This window comes from Hippocampus bargibanti, linkage group LG16, assembly GCF_051943395.1.
Source record: "Hippocampus bargibanti isolate YZ-2025 linkage group LG16, ASM5194339v1, whole genome shotgun sequence".
In the NCBI taxonomy this organism is placed as follows: Eukaryota; Metazoa; Chordata; class Actinopteri; order Syngnathiformes; family Syngnathidae; genus Hippocampus; species Hippocampus bargibanti.
The window spans coordinates 1,767,953-1,790,098 of record NC_142749.1 but is presented as its reverse complement, the minus strand read 5'-3'; the positions used below and the strand labels follow the sequence as shown (position 1 = coordinate 1,790,098).

The window sequence follows — 22,146 nt, the reverse complement described above, 5'->3', positions numbered from 1 at the left end:
GCAATGGAGAGAGGACGCATCCCTGCGGGGCTCCAGTGCTCGTGGTTCGTGTTGTGGATGATATATTTCCCAGTCTGACCTGTTGTGTCCGTCCTGTCAGGAACCTGAGGGTCCGCTGGCAGATCATGGGGGACACACCAAGCTGGAGAAGTTTGGGGATGAGGATTTCTGGGATGATGGTATTGAACGCAGAGCTGTAGTCCACAAACAGGATCCTTGCGTAGGTTCCTGTGTTGTCAAGGTGGTCGAGGATGTGGTGCAGTCCGATGTTGACTGCATCCTCCACAGACCTGTTTGCCCGGTGGGCAAACTGAAGAGGATCTAGCAGAGGTCCGGTGATGTTCTTTAGGTGGTTCAGCACGAGGCGTTCAAAGGACTTCATGACCACAGATGTCAGAGCGACAGGTCTATAGTCGTTCAATCCCGAGGGTTGGTTTCTTTGGAACTGGGACGATAGTAGACTGTTTGAAGCAGGATGGGACTTCACACTGCTCCAGGGATCTGTTGAAGATTTGTGTGAAGACTAAAGCCAGCTGGTCAGCGCAGACTCTCAGGCAGGAGGGAGACACTCTGTCAGGTCCTGCAGCTTTCTTGATCTTCTGCTGCTTGAAGAGCTGTCTAACGTCCAGTTCGTGGATCTGTAGGGCAGAGGGCGGAGATACGGTAGTTTCTGGTAATGGTGGGCAGACCAGGGAAATGGGGGTGTCCTTTTCAAATCGGCAAAAGTATGTATTTAACTCATCAGCCATACCATTGTTGTACACTGCTTGGGGGGAAGGTAAACGATAATTTGTTATTGCTTTCAGGCCATTCCACACTGATGCAGAGTCGTTAGCGGAGAACTGTTTGTTAAGCCTCTCCGCATAATGTTTCTTTGCGATGTTAATTCCCTTCGTCAGCCTGTTTCGAGCGAGTTTGTAAACTGCTCGATCGCCGCTTTTAAATGCGGACTCTTTCTCTTTCCTAAGCTGCCTGAGTTTGGGAGTGAACCATGGCTTGTTGTTGTTGAATGAGTGGAAGGACTTTGTTGGTACACACATGTCCTCACAGAAACTGATGTATGATGTTACAGTGTCTGTGTATTCATCCACTGTGCCTGTTGAAGTTTCAAAGACGCTCCAATCAGTGCAGTCTAAGCATTCTTGTAGCGATAACTTTGCTTCATCTGTCCATGCTTTAACTGTCTTGACTACCGGTTTTACACATTTGAGTTTCTGTTTGTATGTGGGAATTAAGTGGATTAAATAGTGGTCAGAAAGACTCAATGCTGCATGCGCAACAGACCGGTATGCGCCTTTGAGTGCTGTGTAACAATGATCGAGAATGTTTTCTCCTCTGGTGAAACAGTCAATATGCTGCTTATATTTGGGAAGTTCACGGTTTAAACGTGTTTGATTAAAATCGCCCAAAATGATCAGGGGTGATTCTGGATATTTTAGTTCGAGATGGTTGGATTGGATTGGATTGGATTGGATTGGATTGGATATGCCTTTATTAGTCTCACAGTGGAGAAATTTACATTTCACAGCAGCAAAGTGGTTTACATGGTTCGCTAGCGTTTGTATACACGCGTTAGCATTAGCTTGTGGCGCGATGTACACGGCAACGAGAATAAAGGAAGCGAACTCACGTGGCGAGTAGACTGGCTTGCAGTTGAGAGACAGCGATTCCAAACCAGGGCTGCAGTGTGCGTCGAGCATCGTGACATCGGTGCACCATTCTTCGTTGATGTAGAAGCATAGTCCACCGCCTTTGGATTTCCCCGATTGCTCCGTATCACGGTCGGCCCGAAGGAGACGGAATCCGGGTAGGTGGAGCGCGGAGTCCGGGTGGCGGTCACTAAGCCAAGTCTCAGTGAAGCACAGCGCAGCAGAGCGGGCAAACGTTTTATTGGTCTTTGTGAGAAGCAGAAGTTCGTCCATCTTGTTTGGTAGTGAGCGTAGATTAGCGAGGTGGATCGATGGGAGCGGCGTTCGAAATCCACGCTGCCGTAGCTTGACGAGCACGCCGGCTCGCTTCCCCCTCCTACGCCGGCGTCTCAAAGCTCCGTACAGAGCTGCTACGCCGCTCGCGAGCAGCCCCGAAAAACCTTGTAGATTTTGGTGTGTCGGTGAAAATAGTCCAAGAGTGGATTCCCCAATGCTCAGTAACTCTTCCCTCGTGTAACTGAGTCGCGTAGGATCACAAAAAACAAATGAAAATGACAAAACCAGGAACAATACTAGGGAGCGTGTGACCGAGGCTGCCATTCGCGGCGCCATCTTGGATCTAATATGAATGCTTAGTATATATATATATATATATATATATATATATATATATAGTGGGATCTCGGTTCTCGACCATAATTCGTTCCAGGACCCTGTTCGAAAAGCGATTTTTTTTCGAACACCAAAACCACCTCTTTGCTGCTGTCACTTGCGAGTTGACAGCGGGGAGGGGGGGGGGGCTGCCTCTCCCGGCCGTTCTCCACCTGCTGTCAATTCTCTAATCACGGACACGGGGCATTTATACGGTGCGCGATCACCTCGCCAATGCCGGATGATTGACTCACCTCACCACCGTACCTGGACTCTTCCTTCGATGTGCGAGTGTATCCGGTCTGAGGTATTTTCCCCGCGTCCCGTAAATGTATGTCATCTTCCGGGATTGTGTAATTTTGTACCCTCATGTGCCATTTGCTTTTTGTCGTAGTAAGCCGGTCGGATCACCCCCTGCCTTCTTACTCGCTGTGTTTTCTTTGATTTGTGAATAAACATCCTGATTGGGTAGTACGTGTCTGTTTAGGGGCTAAAACTCTTCGTACACCTATATTAAACGCTAGAGCAAAACGCAGCACGTCCGCTAGCGACAACAGTTGGTCACGGAGAGAGCGATACACCCGTACGCCGCTCAGCTCCCCACCCTCGCATACGCACTCACGCGTCTTACACCGATTTGTTCGAGCAGTGAGGCGTTCGAGAACCGAGGTACCACTGTATATACAATTCCTTGTCTCACCCCCCTTGGGTGGTGTCTGTCCCCCATTTTAGCTCAGGTCGCCAGGAAGTGCTGTTCCCAGCACTGCGCTTTTCTGGACCGAGATATCCAATGTTGTTCCCAGGATCTGTTGCAACCACTCGTCTAGTTTGGGGGTCACTGCCCCGAGTGCTCCGACCACCACAGGCACGACTGTCACCTTTCCCTTCCAGGCTCTCTCCAGCTCCTGTCTGAGCCCTTGGTATTTCTCGATTCTTTCTGATGTTTCCATCACTCTGGATTGCTACGATGAGAAGGTTTCTTCAGCCGTCATCTGTACAAAAGTGAAGGTTTCGGACGTTTCGCCTCCTATCCAAGAGGCTTCGTCAGCTAACTAAAGTCTGACTGGTCGTATCGGCCCCATTTATATATCCCTAATGTCCAGACATGGTGGCGCCGGACACAGCTATGATAGGTCCCTACTCTCAGGTTGGGGGGGCAGAGGACCCCTCCCTGTGGCCCCACTGATTGTTCCTACATTCCTGACTAACGACTGGCCTATTACACCCACTCCCACCGGTATCACCTCATCAGCATAACGACCCTCATCAGCATTACGAAAGTTGCCTAACCTGTTTTGCCTAAGCAGGCTATTGTATGAACGATCCAAATTGAACCTCACCCCACCAGACCGGTTTAATGAAGGATTTTGTTGTTTTTTGACCTAGAGGTTTCCAGTCCATACTCCGCACAGATATTTTGGTAGACAATGCCAGCCACCTGGTTATGGCGCTCCATGCAGGCTTTCCCTGCCAGCATCTTACACCCTGCAGTTATGTGTTGGGTTGTTTCAGGTGAATGATGAGATTGGGAGTCCAGCCCTCAATCTCATTATTCAATGGGGTTTGCCTCCCAATCTCTGGTCTAGCCTCTTCCTCTGATCCGGCAGCCTGAGGCCCTTAACCTCGGAATTTTTATTGTTCCTCATCAATCCGTTTGTGGATATTGGAACACTGAGCGACTAGTTATTTCGGAGAGATGGAGGGGGATTGGGGGGTAGGTGGAGGGAGATAGATAGAACACCCGAGTTACGACCGGGTTTTGTTCCGACAGAACGGTCGTAAGTCAAACGGTCATAAATCGAGATCTATTGAAAATGAACGATGAGATGTTTATACTGCAGGATATTATACGATGTCAATATGTTGTTTTTATGCAAACATCTGGCAATGCAGCCACAACGCTACATATCGTCCTTTGACAACAATTAAAAAAAAAAAGTTCTCAATGCTGAGAAAAGCGGTTTCTCTCTGTGCTCCGGAAAATAAACATCCTACTTCTTCAATCTAAACAAGAAGGACCACCTCAAATCTTGATCTACCAAATGCATCGCAAACAAGCTGCAGATCTCACCGGAGCGGTCCCAGCCATACAATAAAAAAATAAAATAAAAAAGAAAAGGTCTGCGGGTGTGCGTAACTCGCACCGGTCGTAAATAGAATGTTACCTGGATATAGATATATAAAATCAATTAATGAATCGACAATTGTGATTGAATAATCAAATCATCATCCCTGTATCGGCCCTGGAACTGTGAAGTGCCCAAAACTATTGATCTTACTGAAAACCATTTCTCTCATTCAGTCGTATCCAAGCTTCACACTGTAATTTTATCTGCTTTCTTCACCTTTTCTACCCACTCTGTTTAGAAACTAAAGACCCTGCACGGCACCTGGCATTATTTGAACTGTGGATTCAGTGCACGGCGTAGATGAGGACCCCAAATGAAGAGTCATCCAGCAGCAGCAAAAGTGCTGGAGGTGGCAGTAGTACAGTCCTCCAGCGTCTATTGCAGGAGCAGATGAATCTGAGTTTTGTGATGCAGCAACAACAGGTAGGAGTTGGAGATGGCAGCGGAGGAAATGGCGAAGGTGGCCCTTCAGAAGAGCATTCCAGGACACCCAACATTGCCCGACAGGAGCCCCAGGGGCAGGAACTACAGACAGACGGCCTAGAAAAATTAAGTTCCAAAGCAGTGGGTGATGATGGGAGCAATGGCAGAGAAGGAGGCAATGGTGGAGGTGGTTCAACTAGCCAAGGGCATTGCCAAAACTCAGAGGAACTCCCAACATACGAGGAAGCTAAGGTTCAGTCGCAGTACTTTTGTGGCCATGTCCCACGTCTACATCAACAACACAGCATCCAGCCACAGCAGAATGCACTTCCTACCTTTGTGGGTTCTAGCTTTGATGTCACTGGGGTAATAGATTCTAAGTCGCGCACAGAGGGTCGGTCCACCATACAGCGTGTTCATGGGGCAGTTAAAGCACTCCAAGATGACGGACTAAAGGATCTTAAACAAGGACATGTTCGATCCCTGAGCGAACGGCTCATGCAGCTCTCCCTTGCCACTTGTGGAGTCAAAGCACATGCTCCAGTCATGAGCACTTCACTCTCCCCCCAGCTGTCCCCTCCAAGGCAGCCAAAGGAGTACTCCATGCCACAGCATCATGGCCCTCCTCCAGATTACCCATTTAAACGAATGAGATCACCTGCTAAGAAGCAAAAGACTGGAAATCCTTTTCATCAGGAACAAAGTGAGAGGGAGCTTTCAAGGACAGTTCCACATGTACGCTATCAGCCTCCACCAGAATATGGCTCATTCAGGTAAGATAAATATTTGAACACCGACAATACACTGTCTGTAAGAAAAGAATCTGTTTTAAATTAGATCTCAAGTAGACAGGATGAACTTAGTACAACTAAGATAAATAGCTCATGCAGATAAAATAAATTTACCAAAGGTTGCTTACTTGTTTTCAATTTGATTAGATGCAGGGTTGTAACTTGACTCATGTGACATTTTGTCAATTTGTCAAACATTTGATCAGAGGGTAAACCTGAGGACATTTTCAATCTTATTTTTCATTATACAATGAGACCTCAGCTTACGAACACCTTATCTTACGAACTTTTCGTCTTACGAATGTCAAATTTATGAAAATTAAACCTTGAAATACGCACTACTTTTCATGATATACACCCACCATGACTGGCGGAGTGATCTTCGGATCTTCGGTCGAAGCACACGACCGAACAGCGCTCCAGGCGGCCCAGCTTTCTACACCCCGTCTCTCTAAATTCACACGTCGATCGCCTCCCAGGAGCATTTTGCAGATAATTTTACTAATATGGGACAGAAAAAAACACCACAGGCTCGTGTTCAGCCGAGGAGAGGAAGGAGATCATTGAGAAAAACGAACGAGGTGTGCGTTTTGGCGTCACATGTGCACACGGCTGTCATTTGATTATCAGCCTGACACATCTCATTTCAACGAGTCGCTGTAACCTCACCAGTGACATGCTTACGACGGAAGCGACTCGCTGTGTGTTGTGCTGACAAGTCCAACAGTTTGCTTTGCGTGAGGTGATTGTTAGACGCGTAAGTTTGTTGCTTTCCGGTTTCCGATTGCGAGTGTGCCATTTTATTCGCCCCGCCCGCCTTCTTTTGTCACGTTTTATTCCGCATCCGTGGAATCATCGGACTCGCGCCTTTTGTTGTAATAAAATCTCTGCCAGCACCTACAGGACTCGAAGTGGATGCAGATGACATTGAGGAGCTTGTTGCTGACCATAATGAGGTCATCAACACAGTGAATTTGATTTACCTTCAAGAGGACTTTATTATAAAGTGCAGTGTATTTCTTTCATTACAATACAATAGCACATTTATTATACATAGAATAAGGTATGTCGTGTGTAGTTTTAAGGCTTATTTAGTTGAAAAGTATATTTTATGGAAACCCGGGAATGGATTATTCCCATTTTAATGGTTTCCTATGGGAATTTTTTTTTTGTGATACACACTTTTTGGCTCACACACTCTGTATGGGAACCAATTAAGTTCGTAAGCTGAGGTCTCACTGTAGTAGTATCACCACCAACTGGATAAGGAAATATATATTTTATTTTATTTTTTTGTAACTTGCATCTTTATTTTTAAAGATTTTTTAACATTTAAAACCATTTGAAATTGAACATTTGAATACAGAATCCCTTGTGGCCAAATTGTATAACAACATCCTTTTGTAACTGCAAATTATTCAACAATGAAAACAACCAATCAACAAAATTAAAACACAGCAATAACAATAAAGCAAAAAAAAGGGATTGATAATGACACGTTTCCCCTATTTTGGATTTATATTCGTGAGCTATCTTGACTGTATGGTTTGTTGTGTCGTTTGTTCATTCGTTTGATTGTTTTTTATATTCATCCCATTTTTCCCATCTTGTTTTAAACTTCCCCGCTTGGACCCTCAATGTGTGTGAATCTATCCAACTCAAATATGTCTTCCACTATTCTGATCCATTGGTTCTTTGTTGGTGGGTCAGTTTTAAACCATTTTCTTGTTTTCACTTTTATCAAGTACTCATCTCTTGTTTGCACGTTTTCTTGATTTAGGTTAGCAAGATACATCACGGTCTTTGGTATTTTGTAGCCAATTTTCTTTTTCAGTTCCCTTCAAACGTCTTCCAAATAACCTTTCAACTTCTGACATTTCCAAACTATATGTGCATGATCTACATTTCTTTCCTGTCCACATCGCCGCCAGCACTCCTTCTGTCACGTTTTATATTTCCCAGTCATCTCCGGGGTTGTAATAAATCTTATGATATTCTTCCAACCAAATTCTCTCCAATGTCTCAAAGTGGTTGTTGATTGTTGTATTTTGCACATATTTGGCCATTCTTCCTCTGTTATGTTGGTTTGAAGTTCCTTTTCCCAGTTCTTTTTTTATGTATATAGTTGAGTTCCCTCTGTCCATCAGGAGCCCTTTGTAAAGGGATGAGATTACTTTAATTTTTTCCTCCTTTATACACATCCATCATTATCTGTATTATGTCATTTCTTTTAGTGGATATATCCATTTTTATTGCTTTTGATTAGTAATCCCTTACTTGTAGATATCGGAAGTGGTCGTTCCTTTCTAAGTTAAACCTCTGTTTTATTTTTTGGGAAGGTCGGTATTTCTCCTTTTTCTGTTATCGTACTCATTACTGTGATACCTCTCCTTTCTCATCTCTTGAAGCCCTTGTTTTTTTCCTGGTTGAAAGTCCTCGTCATATGATAGCCACCTCAGAATTTTTGTCTCCTTTTCTAGTTTATTTTCTTTGATTATTGTATACCTGATATTCAAGGTGAATTTTGTTAATAGTTCCATCGAGTCCTCAATTTTCCGGAACAGTCGTGTGTCTCCCAGCAGTGTTTGAATTGCGTAACACTCTTTTGTTTCTTCAACTTCTTTGCATTCGGCTTGATACTCGCCATTACACCAACATGTCACTGCTCTAAGATCTGCTCCCCGGTAGTAATCTTTAAAATTTGGTAACCCCCATCCACCCCTTTCCATTGGTAACTGTAGTGTCGTCAGTCTAATCCTTTGTCGCTTACCTCCTTGATCAGTTTGTCCCATTCCACAAATTGTTTTTGTGGTATGGGTATTGGTAGCGACTGGTAGAGGTATAGCAACCTCGGAAGAATATTAATTTTCACTATTTCAATCCTGGAGCTTAAATCTAGGATGGGTGTTGACCACCTCGCCATGTCTGCTGTGATGTCACGAGAGGCTGTGTCCTGGAGGGCAAATACATCCCCCTAAGATGGCTCCACCCAGAGAGAGTCTTAGCCCCACCTGGTGGAAGGCAGCAATTAAACCCACACACCTGCGGCTGATCAGGACTTGATTGGAAAGCAGGGCTCTTAAGGCAGAGAGTCTGAGTGTGCAGTTTTGGGGAAAGACAAGGTTGATTGCTGTGCTCTGTGGAGAAGTTGATTGCTGCGTGGAACTCATTGCCAGTTGGTACCACACGACTGGACACTGGATTTGAACCTAGCGAAGGTGGCTAGGCTACATGACGAGGACGTCAAGAGGGGTGAGGCCTAGAGACTCTTGTAAAGAACTCCGTCTTCAGTTTTACCTCAGAAGAGACTTTATTTGGATTTAAGTAGCAGAAGAGACTTTATTTGGATTTAAGTATCAGAAGAGACTTTATTTTGACAAGTATTGGAAGAGACACTATTCGAGCCTTTGTTGCTTGTGAATTCCCCCTGGAACCCTTGATTAAAACCTTTTGTTTGTATCCAACCCTGTCGTCCATTGCACTTCTTGTCCCGTCCCGCTGAGAGCTAGCCTCTCATGATATCACAATGCTTTGATGGCTTGGTTCATCTTTGTATAGTTTGGTTCAAACAGTTTGTCGGTGTGCTTTGTGATGTACACGCCGAGATATGTCCCATCCCACCTTAATTTGTATTTTCCCTTAATTGACTTTGATGGAGTGTAATTTAGTGCTAAGATTTGTGTTTTTGTCACATTAGGTCTATATCCTGAGTGATGGATGGATGGATGGATGGATGGATGGATGGATTTGCCATTATTAGTCTCGCAGTGTTTAAAGTTTAAAGTTAAACGTTTGAAAATGAACGATGAGATGTTTATTTATATATATATTTATATATTTATATGTTTATAAAGATGTTCGTATAGCGAATTACCCCAACGTATCCCCCTGATGAACATATCTAACATCGGTGTAGGTTAATAGAAAGAAGAACAAAAAAGAAAATAAAATCACAAAATAAAACAATCACCATGGAAACAATCTCTAATTAAAGTCATGTCATTCCGCTACAGCAGTCAAATCTTCACGGCATCCTGGATGGTGATCACCAGGACGACGAGGGTGAACGCAATTGTTTGTCGCATTTATCGCAAGCAGGCCCCAGGGTGTAATACGGATGAGCGGGTGACTGGGAAAATGGTGTGCTCTGTCGACGCGGCTCCAGTGACGTGCATCGGCAATCTCCTTGACGAACGATGTCCTCGGGAATCCAGATGATGCTTGTGGCTGCTAAGACGGCTAGCAGCTCCGCGAACAGTCCATCCCACGTCGGTGTGGCCCACGTCCTTCTCTTCAGACCACAGCTTCGTCCTGTGGAGAACAAAAGAAGACTTGCGCCAGGTCACATGACGACAGGATGTTTTCATTCTACACATCACACATTTTCTGGGTGTTTCTTTCCCTGTCAGTCTGTCTCATTGTTTAGGCTCTGCAATGCATTCTCTCACAGAAATGGCAGTAGATCATTGCTAGATGTTAGTTGGTTAGTAAATGTTAGTGGTTACTGAGTCTGCATTCCTGGAGGGCACACACTTTCTTGGAGAACGACGATGCAGCCAACTGCACTCACTACCAAAAGTGAAAATTTTGGTAATGGGGATTTGAGCTATTTATCATCACTCCCCCTTGTTGAGACATGAAAACTCTCAATTTGCCAACTGGGAACGTGTTTGCGTGCAAAACACGACCCGTTTCGCAGATGTAACAATTTGCAAAGCACCATTTGTCAATCACTGCTCTTGAATTTGGAGGCCAAATTTTGGCATGTCTCTCAACACCTGCATGGGCACCAATTCATGTAGCATTCACCACACACATTTTGCACGTTGAGCACAGCTTCTCCTGCTGCTACTCCTCTGCTGTCGCCCAAGCAAATCATATCTGCAAATTTTGTGTGGGGTAGATATTTGCATGTCGCCACATTCTTTCGGTGGAGGACAGCCTTCTATAATTCAAGTCAAAGTCAAAGTCAGCTTTATGGTCAAATATGCTAATATGCATGACACACAGCACAGATTAAATTCTTTAATTCTTCAATTCTTTAGCACGAGTTGGCATGGTCAGCAAACATGGCAATCTGTAGAAATGGTCATCATACTTTCCTTTTGTCATTCATTAGGAGTGCACCGTTGACTGTCAGTCTCACTTCTGCATAGGACATCCATCCACACCAACGCAAACCAGTTTCATCTTCTGTCACCCTGGTATGGATGCCCAGGAGTTCTCCCCTTCTGGAGAATCTCCTTCTCCCAATTCTGAAAGAAGCTGGTTAGCGCGGAAACCCTAATCCAATCAAATCCAATTTGTTATCGAATGTCATCAAATTCAATATGTATATCGCATGTATGAATCATCTGTGCTTTGACTATAGGGGAATGACAATTGTCAGGTCAAAACAAGCGTAATGATCATTTCACGATCATTATTTTAATCAATCTATAAACTTTTGTTTTACGAAAAGTCCCACGATATCAACTGGTGAATCTCTATTAAGTAATTAATCACCAGCGAATCTGGCAACATTTACCATGTCAATTGTTTCCAGTTTAATATGGATGTTCATCAATCAATCTAATTTACCTGCCTATTCAATTTGCTTAGTTTTTATTTCAACTGGACGGTATTCATCAAAGAGTTATGGGAAAATTAGTGTTATGTAATTCATGAGGACATCGAGCGGAGACGAATGTCTCTTTGCTGCATCCGCTGGCATCCTGGCCGCGGGATGTGGCATGGTTGGGCAGGTTTTCCGATGAGACGGGATAGTCATCTGGATGGCTCCCACAAGTCCTCTTGCAATGACATGGCTCTTCCCCCAGGGCAGTCTTGCGCCCTGTGAAAGAAGAGAGAACTGTGCGGCAGATTACATGCAGGCAGGAACAATGTTTTTGCACAATGGTGGTACACCTGGTGGTAAGTAGTCTCCGTTGGTGGGGGAAGATGCCTGTCGTGGCGGCAACCCCCGTACTCGCTGGTGGACACCAGTACTAAGGGATGCCGTAAAGCTGAAGAAGGAGTCCTACCGGGCCTATATAGCCTGTGGGACTCCTGAGACGGCTGACAGGTATCGATTAGCCAAGCGGAATGCAGCCTCTGTGGTCGCCGAGGCAAAAACACGGGCATGGGAAGAGTTCGGTGAGGCCAAGGAAGCCGACTTCCGGGCCGCTTTGAGGAAATTCTGGTCCACCATCCGGCGTCTCAGGAAGGGAAAGCAGTGCACCACTAACACTGTGTACAGTGAGGTTGGGGCGCTGCTGACCTCGACTCGAGACGTCGTGAACTGGTGGGCAGAGTACTTCGAAGACCTCAATTCCACCAACACGCCTTCCTTGGAGGAAGCAGTGTCTGGGGACTCCGAGGTGGGCTCTCCGATATCTGTGGCTGAAGTCACCGAGGTGGTTAAGAAGCTCCTTGGTGGCAAGGCCCCGGGGTTGGATGAGATCCGACCGGCGTTCCTAAAGCCTCTGGATGTTGTGGGGCTGTCCTGGCTGACACGCCTCTGCAACATTGCGTGGTTGTCCCCCATTTTAAAAAGGGGGACCGGAGGGTGTGTTCCAACTACAGAAGGATCACACACCTCAGCCTCCCTGGAAAGATTGAGGAGGAACAGTGTGATTTTATAAGTCGTTTCCAGTGAGGGTTGGGCTCTGCCAAGGCTTCCCTTTGTCACTGATTCTGTTCATAACCTTTATGAACAGAATTTCTAGGCGCAGCCGAAGCGTTGAAGGTTTCCGTTTTAGTGGCCTCAGTATAGCATCTCTGCTTTTTGTAGATGATGTGGTACTGTTGGGGCCTTCAAGTGGAGCTCTCCAACTCTCTCTTGAGCGTTTCACAGCCGAATGTGAAGCGGTTGGGATGACAATCAGCACCTCTAATCTGAGACAATGGTTCTCAGTCGGAAAAGGGTGGAGTGCCTTCTCCGGGTCGGGGAGGAGATCTTGCCTCAAGTGTAGGAGTTCAAGTATCTGGGTGTCTTGTTCACGAACGAGGGTGTAAGGGAGCGAGAGGTCGACAGGCGGATCGGTGCGGCGTCTGCTGTGATGCGGACTTTGTACCGATCTATCGTGGTGAAGAAGGAGCTGAGCCAAAAAGCAAAGCTCTCAATCTACCGGTCGATCTATGTCCCAACCCTCATCTATGGTCACGAGCTATGAGTTTTGTCCGAAAGAACAAGATCCCGGATGCAAGCGGCCAAAATGAGCTTTCTCCGTAGGGTGTCCGGGCTCTCCCTTCGAGATAAGGTGAGAAGCTCGGTCATCTGGGAGGGGCTCAAAGTCGAGCCACTTTTCCTCCACATCGAGAGGAGCCAGATGAGGTGGCCCGGACATCTGATTAGGATGCCCCCAGGACGCCTCCCTGGTGAGGTGTTCCGAGCATGCCCCACTGGCAGGAGAACCCGGGGACGACCCAGAACACGCTGGAGAGACTATGTCTCCCAGCTGGAGAAACTATGTCTCCCAGCTGGCATGGGATTCGCCAGGACGAGCTAGAAGTGGCTGGGGAGAGGGAAGTCTGGGCTTCCCTACTGAAGCTGCTGCACCCGCGACACGACCCCGGATAAGCGGCTGAAGATGGATGGATGGATGGATGGATGGATGGATGTTAATAATATTCAATTTATTTCCCTTTTGGTTTCTGTAATCTTTGTTAATATCGCTGTATTGTTTGTTGTTTTGTGTTGGTCTTCGAGTTCTTTAAATTTTCTTGTTAAAGTTTTATAGAATTTTTGTCTTTTCTTTTTACGATGTATTGCATGTGCTATACATTTCCCTCTTATAACTGCTTTCAGCGCATCCCACACAATATTTCGATTCACTTCTCCATTGTCATTTTTTTCCTTATATTTGATTATATCCTGTACTGGTTCCTTGTCATTCAATAACCTTGACTTCAATTTCCAAGTTGTCCTACTGTTCAATTTCACTGTCATATAAACGGCACTGTGGGATGATAAATCTGTGACACCAATCCTACATTCTTCCACTCTGTGTTTGTCTTCGATCTTCATGCAAAAATAGTCTATTCTAGCATAGATTGCGTGTGGATGGGAGTAATGTGTGTAGTCTCTATGCATCGATGAAAAGGTTTCTTCAGCCATCATCTGTACTTCTTTGAAGGTGTCGGACGTTTCGCTTCTTATCCAAGAAACTTCGTCAGAATCAGAATCAGAATCATCTTTATTGCCAAGTATGTAGAACACACAAGGAATTTGTTTCCGTTAGAACACGCTACACTAGTATCGTTGTCAAAAAAACTGCTAAGTGGCACTGTACAGTTCCATTTTGGCTACTGTTGAAAGAGTTCAAAGAGTTAATGGCTTGGGGGAAGAAGCTGTTTAAATGTCTGCTGGATTTGGTGCGCATGGATCGGTAGCGCCTGCCTGAGGGGAGTAGCTGGAAAAGGTGGTGGGCAGGGTGCGGAGGGTCCAGTAGGATTTTCCGCGCCCTAGTTTGGATTCTTGCAGTGTGCAAGTCCTCGAGAGTGGGTAGGGCGGTGCCAATGATTTTTTCCGCCGTCCTAACTGTCCGTTGAAGTCGGATTTTGTCCATTTTTGTGGCGGCCCCGAACCAAACGGTGATGGAAGAACACAGGATGGATTCGATGACAGCCGTGTAGAAATGTTGCAGCACCTCCTGTGGCAGGCCATGCTTCTTTAGCAGCCTCAGGCAAACTAAAAAGTCTCACTGGTAGTTTAGGCCCTATATATATATATATATATATATATATATATATATATATATATATATATATATATATATATATATATATATATATATATATATATATATATTTCTCTTCCCACCTTCAAGTCGCTTCTCAAAACCCACCTATTTAAAATAGCATTTTCTGTGGAGCTCGCTCTCTAGTTTCTATTTATAATTGTAGTTTATTTATTGTATTCGATTTGTCATTGTATTTTATTTATTATAGTACCTATGGTTGTCTGTGACTGTAAAGTGTCCTTGAGAGCTTTGAAAGGCGCTTAAAATGTAATGTATTATATTACTATACTTATAGACCACTCGGGTTCTGATATGGGGGAAAGGAGGGTTCCTCCCAATCATGCCCTTCCTGGTCTCACTGTCATTGCCTATGTAAGCATTGAAAACCCCCAGCAGGAGTACGCTCCATCCTACACTCCGAGGACTCCTAAAAGGAGGGGTACGCTGATCTGCTGTTTTGGTGCATACATATATTTAATCTGTGTGGACATGCTTCGATCTATTCATGTCAGCAATAGCATACAAGTTGTTTCATGGCCTTCCCCAAACTCATGGCATTCATTGCTATTCTCCCCTGAGAGGCGTGGGGAATCCCTTCCGTGCCTGACTCATGGTTAGAAAAACTGGGACACCCTGTAGTCAAAGGCATTATGACTCGAAACATAGACCATTTTATAGATGATCTGCTCTGTTCCGACATGCATATACATATACAGTTCATGATGTAAGATAGTTTGAAAAAAAAACACTGTTTTCTAGACAGGTAACATCCAACTTAAAATGTAACATGTAACATGCAGACCAAGCAGTCATAAGTCAAAAACCATTCAAAATGTTAAATAGAGACTGTTCGGGTGCCACGGAGTCGGGCCGGCGTGCGTCTGGGTTGCCGGTGTTCGATCGGTTGCCTATACCCCGCTCTCTGCGTCGACGCGTAGCCCGACCACGCGTCTGTCTGCGGCGCCGACGCGCCTGACTCGCCACCTCACCCCGAAGAAGAACAAACTGTCTCAAAGAGGCGACGGCCATGGGCCCGACGCGGCATTCTCAATCCCACGTGCCCGAGCGCTGATGACCACCCGCCTCGGCTCAAGTCCTGGCCACACGGCGGCTAGTGTCAGTGGACACTAACAATTAACTCACAATTAACAATTAACTCTTTTTTTCTGATGAAACAAGAGAGTCTATGATTTCTGACGCTGCATTGAATGTTTATGTACCGTAATTTCTCTTGTCACCACTGTCCTGATTGACTCATATCCTTGCATTTCCGGAGGCATGGTTTGGTCTGAAAATATGTGTGATAAAAGGAAGGAAATTCCGCTGTCTGTGAAGGCTTACATTGTTCCACACTTGAAAGGTCTCCCAGACCCATCTCATCCGAGGCTACAAATTGGCAAATTCAATGATTTTGACAATCATCCACAGCGATAAAACAATCACGGCAGAGTTCAAGGTCAACTAATTTAAAGACGATTATAGGACTCGACTATCCAAAATGGCAGACAATGCGCCAGACTGTCTGGTGACGCTCCTGACATTTCAGCAGAAAATAATAAAGAAGGAGAGAAGACATGTCGTCTGTTTTTCTTGCAGGGAAAATGGGACAGCTCTCTTATCTATTCTAATCATTCCTTCTTGGCCCCTTTCTATTTATTAACACCAGTGATTCACCTTTGTCGATAGTTTCAAGCAATGTCTTTCAATAGTTTTTTCTTATTTTCCTTTTGGCTTTTCCCTTCAGGGGTCGCCATCTAACCCGGTTTTGTGCATCCTCTTCTCTCATACCAGCTACCTTCATGTCCTCTTTGACAACATCCATAAACCTCCTCTTCGGTCTCCTGCCTGGCAGTTAAAGGCTCAGCATCCTTCTCCCAATATAGTCACTCTCTTTCCTCTGGACATGTCCAAACCACCTCATTCTGGCCTCTCTGTCTTTGTCTCCATAGCCTCTAATGTGAGTTGTCCCTCTAATGTACTCATTCCTGATCCTATCCAACCTGGTCACTCCCAAAGAAAACTCAACATCTTCAGCGCTACCTCCAGCTCTGCTTCCTGTCTTCTCCCTTGAGCATCACTCTTGCACTTGGATCCTCTCATTCACACACATAAGTCCCTCTTGCTGCGACTGATATTCATTCCTCTCCTTTCAAGGCCATACCTCCACATCTCGAGTTTCTCCGCCACCTGTTCCCTGATCTCGCTATAAATCACAATGTCATCTGCAAACATCATGGTCCAAGGAGATTCTTGTCTAACATCATTTGTCAGCCTGTCCACCCCTTTTTCAAATTGCTGCTGTGTACTGCAAATGTCCCCATTGTGGGATGATTAAAGGTTTTCTGATTCTGATAGCAAATAATAAGGGGCTCAGGGCTGACCCCAAGTGGAGTCCCACCTCCACCTTGAATTCCTCCATCACACCGACAGCACACCTCACATCTGTCTTATAGTCATGATATATGTCTTGCACAGCACTCATGATATATGTCTTGCACAGCACTGTCTTATAGTCATGATATATGTCTTGCACAGCACTGACATACTTTTCTGTCATCCAGACTTCCTCATGCAATACCACAGCTCTTCTCTGGGCACCCTGTCATATGCTTTCTCCAGATGTACAAAGACAATGCAATTCCTTCTGACTTTCTCTGTACTTCTCTATCAGCACTCTTAAAGCAAACACTGCATCTGTCATACTCTTTTTTTTTTTTGCATAAGGCCATACTGCTGCTCACAAATGTTCACTTCTGCTCTTAGTCGAACTTCAACTACTCTTTCCCATAGTTTCATTGTATGGCTCATCAACTTTATTCCTCTGTAGTTAGTACAACTCTGCACATCTCCCTTGTTCTTAAAAATGGGCACGAGTATGCTTCGTCTCCATTCTTCAAGCATCTGTTCACCATCCAAGATCTTGTTGAATAACCCAGTCAGGAACACCACCGCCACCTCTCCAAGACACTTCCATATCTCGATTGATAAATCATCAGGCCTGAGTGCCTTAACCCCCTTCATCCTCTTCACCACCCTCCTCACTTCATCCTTGCTACGTCTTGGTCCACAACAGTCACATCTTCTACTCTTTGTTCCTTCTCATTTTCCCCATTCATCAATTATTCAAATTCAAAGTATTCTTGCCATCTTGCCATCACACTTCTAGCACCTGTTAATACATTGCTGTCTCGCCAGCCTGTAAAGATCAGTCTCGCCTTCCTTGCTGTCCAGCCTAGCATACAAGTCATTATAGGCCTCTTGTTTGGCCATTGCCACCTTTACTGTGACCGTGCGCTGCATCTCTTTGTACTGCTGTCTCCTCTCGTCCGTCCTCTCAGTGTCCCACTTCTTCTTTGCTAACCTCTTTCTCTGTATACACTCCTGCACCTCCCCATTCCACCACCAAGTCTCCTTATCTACCTCTCTTCCACTCGGTACACCAACTACTTTCCGACCTATCTCTCTAATTATGTTCGCTGTAGTTTGCCAGTCATCCGGAAGAACCTCTTGCCCGTGCTTGACTTATCTCCTTCCTAAATGTCACGCAACACTCTTCCTTTTTCAACTTCCACCATTTTGCCCTCACTTCTGTCTTTGGTTTCTTAATCTTCCTCACTGCCAGCGTCATCCTACACACCACCAACCTTTGCTGTCTTACTACACTCTCACCAACCACTACTTTGCAGTCACTGATTTCCTTTAGATGGTGCCGTTGACACAAAATGTAGTCTACCTATGTACCTCTGCCTCCACCCTTGTAGGTCACCCTATGTTCTTGTCTCTTCTGAAAGAAAGTATTAACAATAGCCGTTTCCATTCTCTTAGCAAAGCAACCACCATCATTCCTTCAGCGTTCCTCATCTGTCTTTCAATATCTATTATTATATCTATCAGTGATTATAACGACCAGCACCTGCGAGGCTGCAGGCAGGGCTGAGGTCGCTACCCGTTGGTCACCAATCTGATCGGGACGACCAGCACCTGTGCAGGTGCAGGCGGGGCCGACAGCGCCCCCCGTTGGTCGCCAACCAGATCATGACAGTTAAAAGGACACCCGGCACGACCATCGGGTGTCGGTTCATTGTTTGCTGCTTGTTTGCTGCATGCATTGTGTATGTGTTTGTTTAACCTTGGCGGACTTTTACTTTTGGTCTTCTTTTGCTACTTTGTATTTTTTCCATTCAGATGATTTTGATGTTTTACATTTTGTTCCTGCTGACCTTTATTTTAATACAATTTGTCAAACAACCTCCTGCTCCCTCCTGCCTGCTTTTTGGGATCCGCACCCGCCATCACCACCTTGCAAACCGTGACAGAATGGACCGACCAACCATCGGATCTCGCAGGTACATCGGACCCGTCTCACTTCCACCCTGTGCCTGGCAATGCTACGTCCACGTTAGCCCGAGCCTCGTCGAGTTTGAATTGCGTCACTCGACGAGCCGTAACGCCCACGTAAACGTCCGGCTGAGACCTCCTTCCTGGTGGCCGTCCAGGGTGAGACTGGGTGACTGGCAGTGCACGCCCACGTCCAGCCACGCTGTCGTCGTGCATGACGAATTGAGTCTCATCCACGACGAGCCGTGCAACGTCCGCGTCAACGTCAGTCCGAGACCCCACTCACCGCTGGATCCTGGAGCGGCTCTGGACTCGTCTCATTCCCCCGGTGCCGGGCAGTTCACACCCACGTCGGCGTCCGGCCGAGACCTGGTCCCATACGGCCGTACGGGGTGCCATTCTGCGCCTGGCAGTTCGACGTCCACGTAGAGCCATGCGTCGTCGCGTGAACGTGCGAGAGGGATCGCACTCGCGCCCACGACGATCCGTGCCGCGTCTTCGTCCACCCCAGGCCGAGTCCCGTTCCCATCAGGCCGCCGCCCGTCGTATGCTGGAGAGGCAGCGGTTGCCCTCTCCACCGACCGTTCCCTGGCGAGTGGACCTTTTGGGAGACTGTTGGGACTTCTGGAAGCAGCCCCTTGAAGGGGGGGTACTGTCATGATCTGGTTGGCGACCAACGGGGAGCGCTGTCGGCCCCGCCTCCACCTGCACAGGTGCCGGTCGTCCCGATCAGATTGGCGACCAACGGGTAGCAACGTCAGCCCTGCCTGCAGCCTCGCAGGTGCTGGTCGTTATAATCACTGACACTTAAAAGGACACCCGGCACGACCATCCGGTGTCGGTTAATTGTTTGCTGCATGCATTGTGTATGTGTTTGTTTAACCTTGGCGGACTTTTACTTTTGGTCTTCTTTTGCTACTTTGTATTTTTTCCATTCAGATGATTTTGATGTTTTACATTTTGTTCCTGCTGACTTTATTTTAATACGATTTGTCAAACAACCTCCTGCTCCCTCCTGCCTGCTTTTTGGGATCCGCACCCGCCATCACCACCTTGCAAACCGTGACAGATTCGCTATTTGTTCCATTGCCTTTACGCATATTCCCCAATTTATGATTTTGTTGTTTTGCATGCGTGTCTCAGTAAAAGACTTTACCCTGAAATCTGTCTCGCCGTTGCATTTCGGATCCAAGCCTTCCCTCCTTCCCTCGCCACTCGAGCCCGGCGTCCTTGCCTCGAGTATCGTAATAAGGAGAGGATCAAAGTGTCTTTCCACCAGTGGATCAGGGACATCATGGTGGAACGTGTGCGTGGACTACAAGCTAAATGTTGAAAGCAAACACACAGCTGTAGCATCCATTGATGAAAAGAGATTGTCTCACATCTCCTGTCCCACATAAATCTGCTTCAATTCCAAGCCGCAACAGTTCCACATACGCATCGGTGCTCTGCACTGACGCTGCTTTCTTCTTATCGCGGGCTCCTCAAGCCATGCATCCATCCAACCGCAGAATGTCCAACAGCACCGACCTTTCCGTTGAACAAAGCAGGGCTGTGAAGAAAAGCGCAATGGCCCCTTTGGTGTCCAGCGATGGCAGTCGAATGGCACCGACATTCCTCCCATTCAAAAACAGTACTGGCATATTCATGCTGCCGAAAAGGCTCAACCGCTCAGCACAGTCTCCTCCTTGATGAATGTCGTGGTCAAAAATGCTGAAAAACAATCCGTATCCGTTCCACACGATGCACAACAACACAAAGTGACAAAAGAAAACACAAAACAAGACAAAAAAAAAAAAGCAAGGCTCATGAGAGCACTTGCTGACGGCTGCCTACTCGGGCGCCATCTTGGGCTTCTTTTTCTTTTTTTTGTTAGTTAGTAGTGTTGTTTTTTTATTGTAGGTGTTTCAAATACCTGACATGTTTCGGCGTCTACTTCCGCCTTCCAAGGCATTATTTTATATTATAAATAACATATATTCGCACTTCACAAATTTTGTGGAGTATGACAGCAACATCATAAATGGCTTTGTCTCAATACCTTTGGACCTAATTGTATTTGTTTACCAAAAATGTAATTTACAAATTCATAACTGTGAACAATTTGTGAATTCTTTGGAGGTGGATTGGTACAGTAAATACTATCAAATCACATTGTTTCATGATTTCAATTCAGTTTATTTTTAACTGTATATGTTTGTATTGAGAACAAAATTCCCGGTGTTAAATTCCAAGATTCTAGTGTTAAATTCCAAGATTCTGTGGATACCTCAACTCAGTATAAGAGAGTTGTGATAACACAAACATTGTTCCCTTTCTCTTCTCAGGTCAACTAAGGAGGGTTCTGTTACTTTGGAGAAGTCCCTTCACCACCACAGCCCCACCTCTTCATTCACTTCCGTTGGGTCATTGTCCCGAGCCCAATCTTCTACTGTTTGTAGTTTACCCAGTGCCTTCAATCCCTCTTATTCATCCCACTTATCTACCCCTCATCAACAGCCACATAGCCATGGTGAAACCTTCCGCAGCATGGGGATTCGCAATCTACAATGTCCTGTTTCCCAGTTCAGTGAGAATTTCATACCGATGCCCATTGACCCAACACTAAAAAGATGTCATGGTTTCACCAACGAATCATTGTCATTGACTGACAATAAGCAAGGGTCGACTCATCAATATCTACAACAACATTCTCATAGCCTGCCCCTTCCTCATCCTCAATCTGCTGTTCAAGCCCGGCATTTCCCCCATCTTCATTCTTACTCGCACCTGCATGGACAGTCTTTTGAAATGATGGCACATGCTCGGCAGAAGGTGGACCTGCTGAATCAAGAGAACAGAGTTCTGAGACAAGAAATAGATGCCTGCCGTGATAAAGTCACCAAGTTGCACAAGGTAACATGGCAAGTGATGGGCAAGTTGTGTCATTGCTTCGACAAAAGGTTCACTACTTGCACTTATTGAAATGCTTAATTGTGCTACCTGGTGTTCAAATTGACATATGACAGGATCTTTGAATAGATAATACATGTTTACAATTATAATATAATGATGATGATGAGAATTTTGTGATCCAAATACAGGCTAAAGTCGATGAACAGTATCTTCAAAGGGTTTATTTGCAGAATATTTCGGACACCAATGACAATGGTGTCAAACAACAAATGTCAAACAATGGCTGTTTACTCACGAGTGTGTCCACAACAAGAAGACACAACATATTTATTTCATTAGAAGGGCAGTACTGAGAATATGGTGCGATCTTGAGACTTCAGTCTCCTAATCTAATTCTTAGTTTTCGTAAACCCGTCTCCACAGTCTTGAGTAAGCAGTGTATCAAGGCTAAAAGGGAAACTTTTTTTGAGAAACACAAAAGACACCATTTGTATTTGTCATTTTTTTGCAGAATGGCTTCAATTCCTCCATATTGGAGGGTTTTCTA

The 22,146-nt window shown here is 45.6% G+C and overlaps 1 protein-coding gene and 1 pseudogene across 7 annotated transcripts in view; one reads left to right on the top strand and one right to left on the bottom strand.

Moving 5' to 3' along the window:
* Positions 1–22,146, top strand: part of amot (angiomotin) — a 138,042-nt gene that overhangs the window by 21,168 nt on the left and 94,728 nt on the right. For all 7 annotated transcript variants that reach the window (XR_016117841.1, XR_016117840.1, XR_016117843.1 and 4 more), the window contains 2 exons: positions 4,668–5,625; positions 21,032–21,599. Coding sequence is in view for 3 of the 7 variants with exons in the window: in XM_089016985.1 (XP_088873111.1) it covers positions 4,730–5,625; positions 21,032–21,599 (1,464 nt within the window). In the remaining 4 variants the exon portion in view is untranslated. The remainder of the gene's footprint in view (positions 1–4,667; positions 5,626–21,031; positions 21,600–22,146) is intronic.
* LOC148886051 (uncharacterized) lies at positions 9,689–18,085 on the bottom strand (annotated as a pseudogene).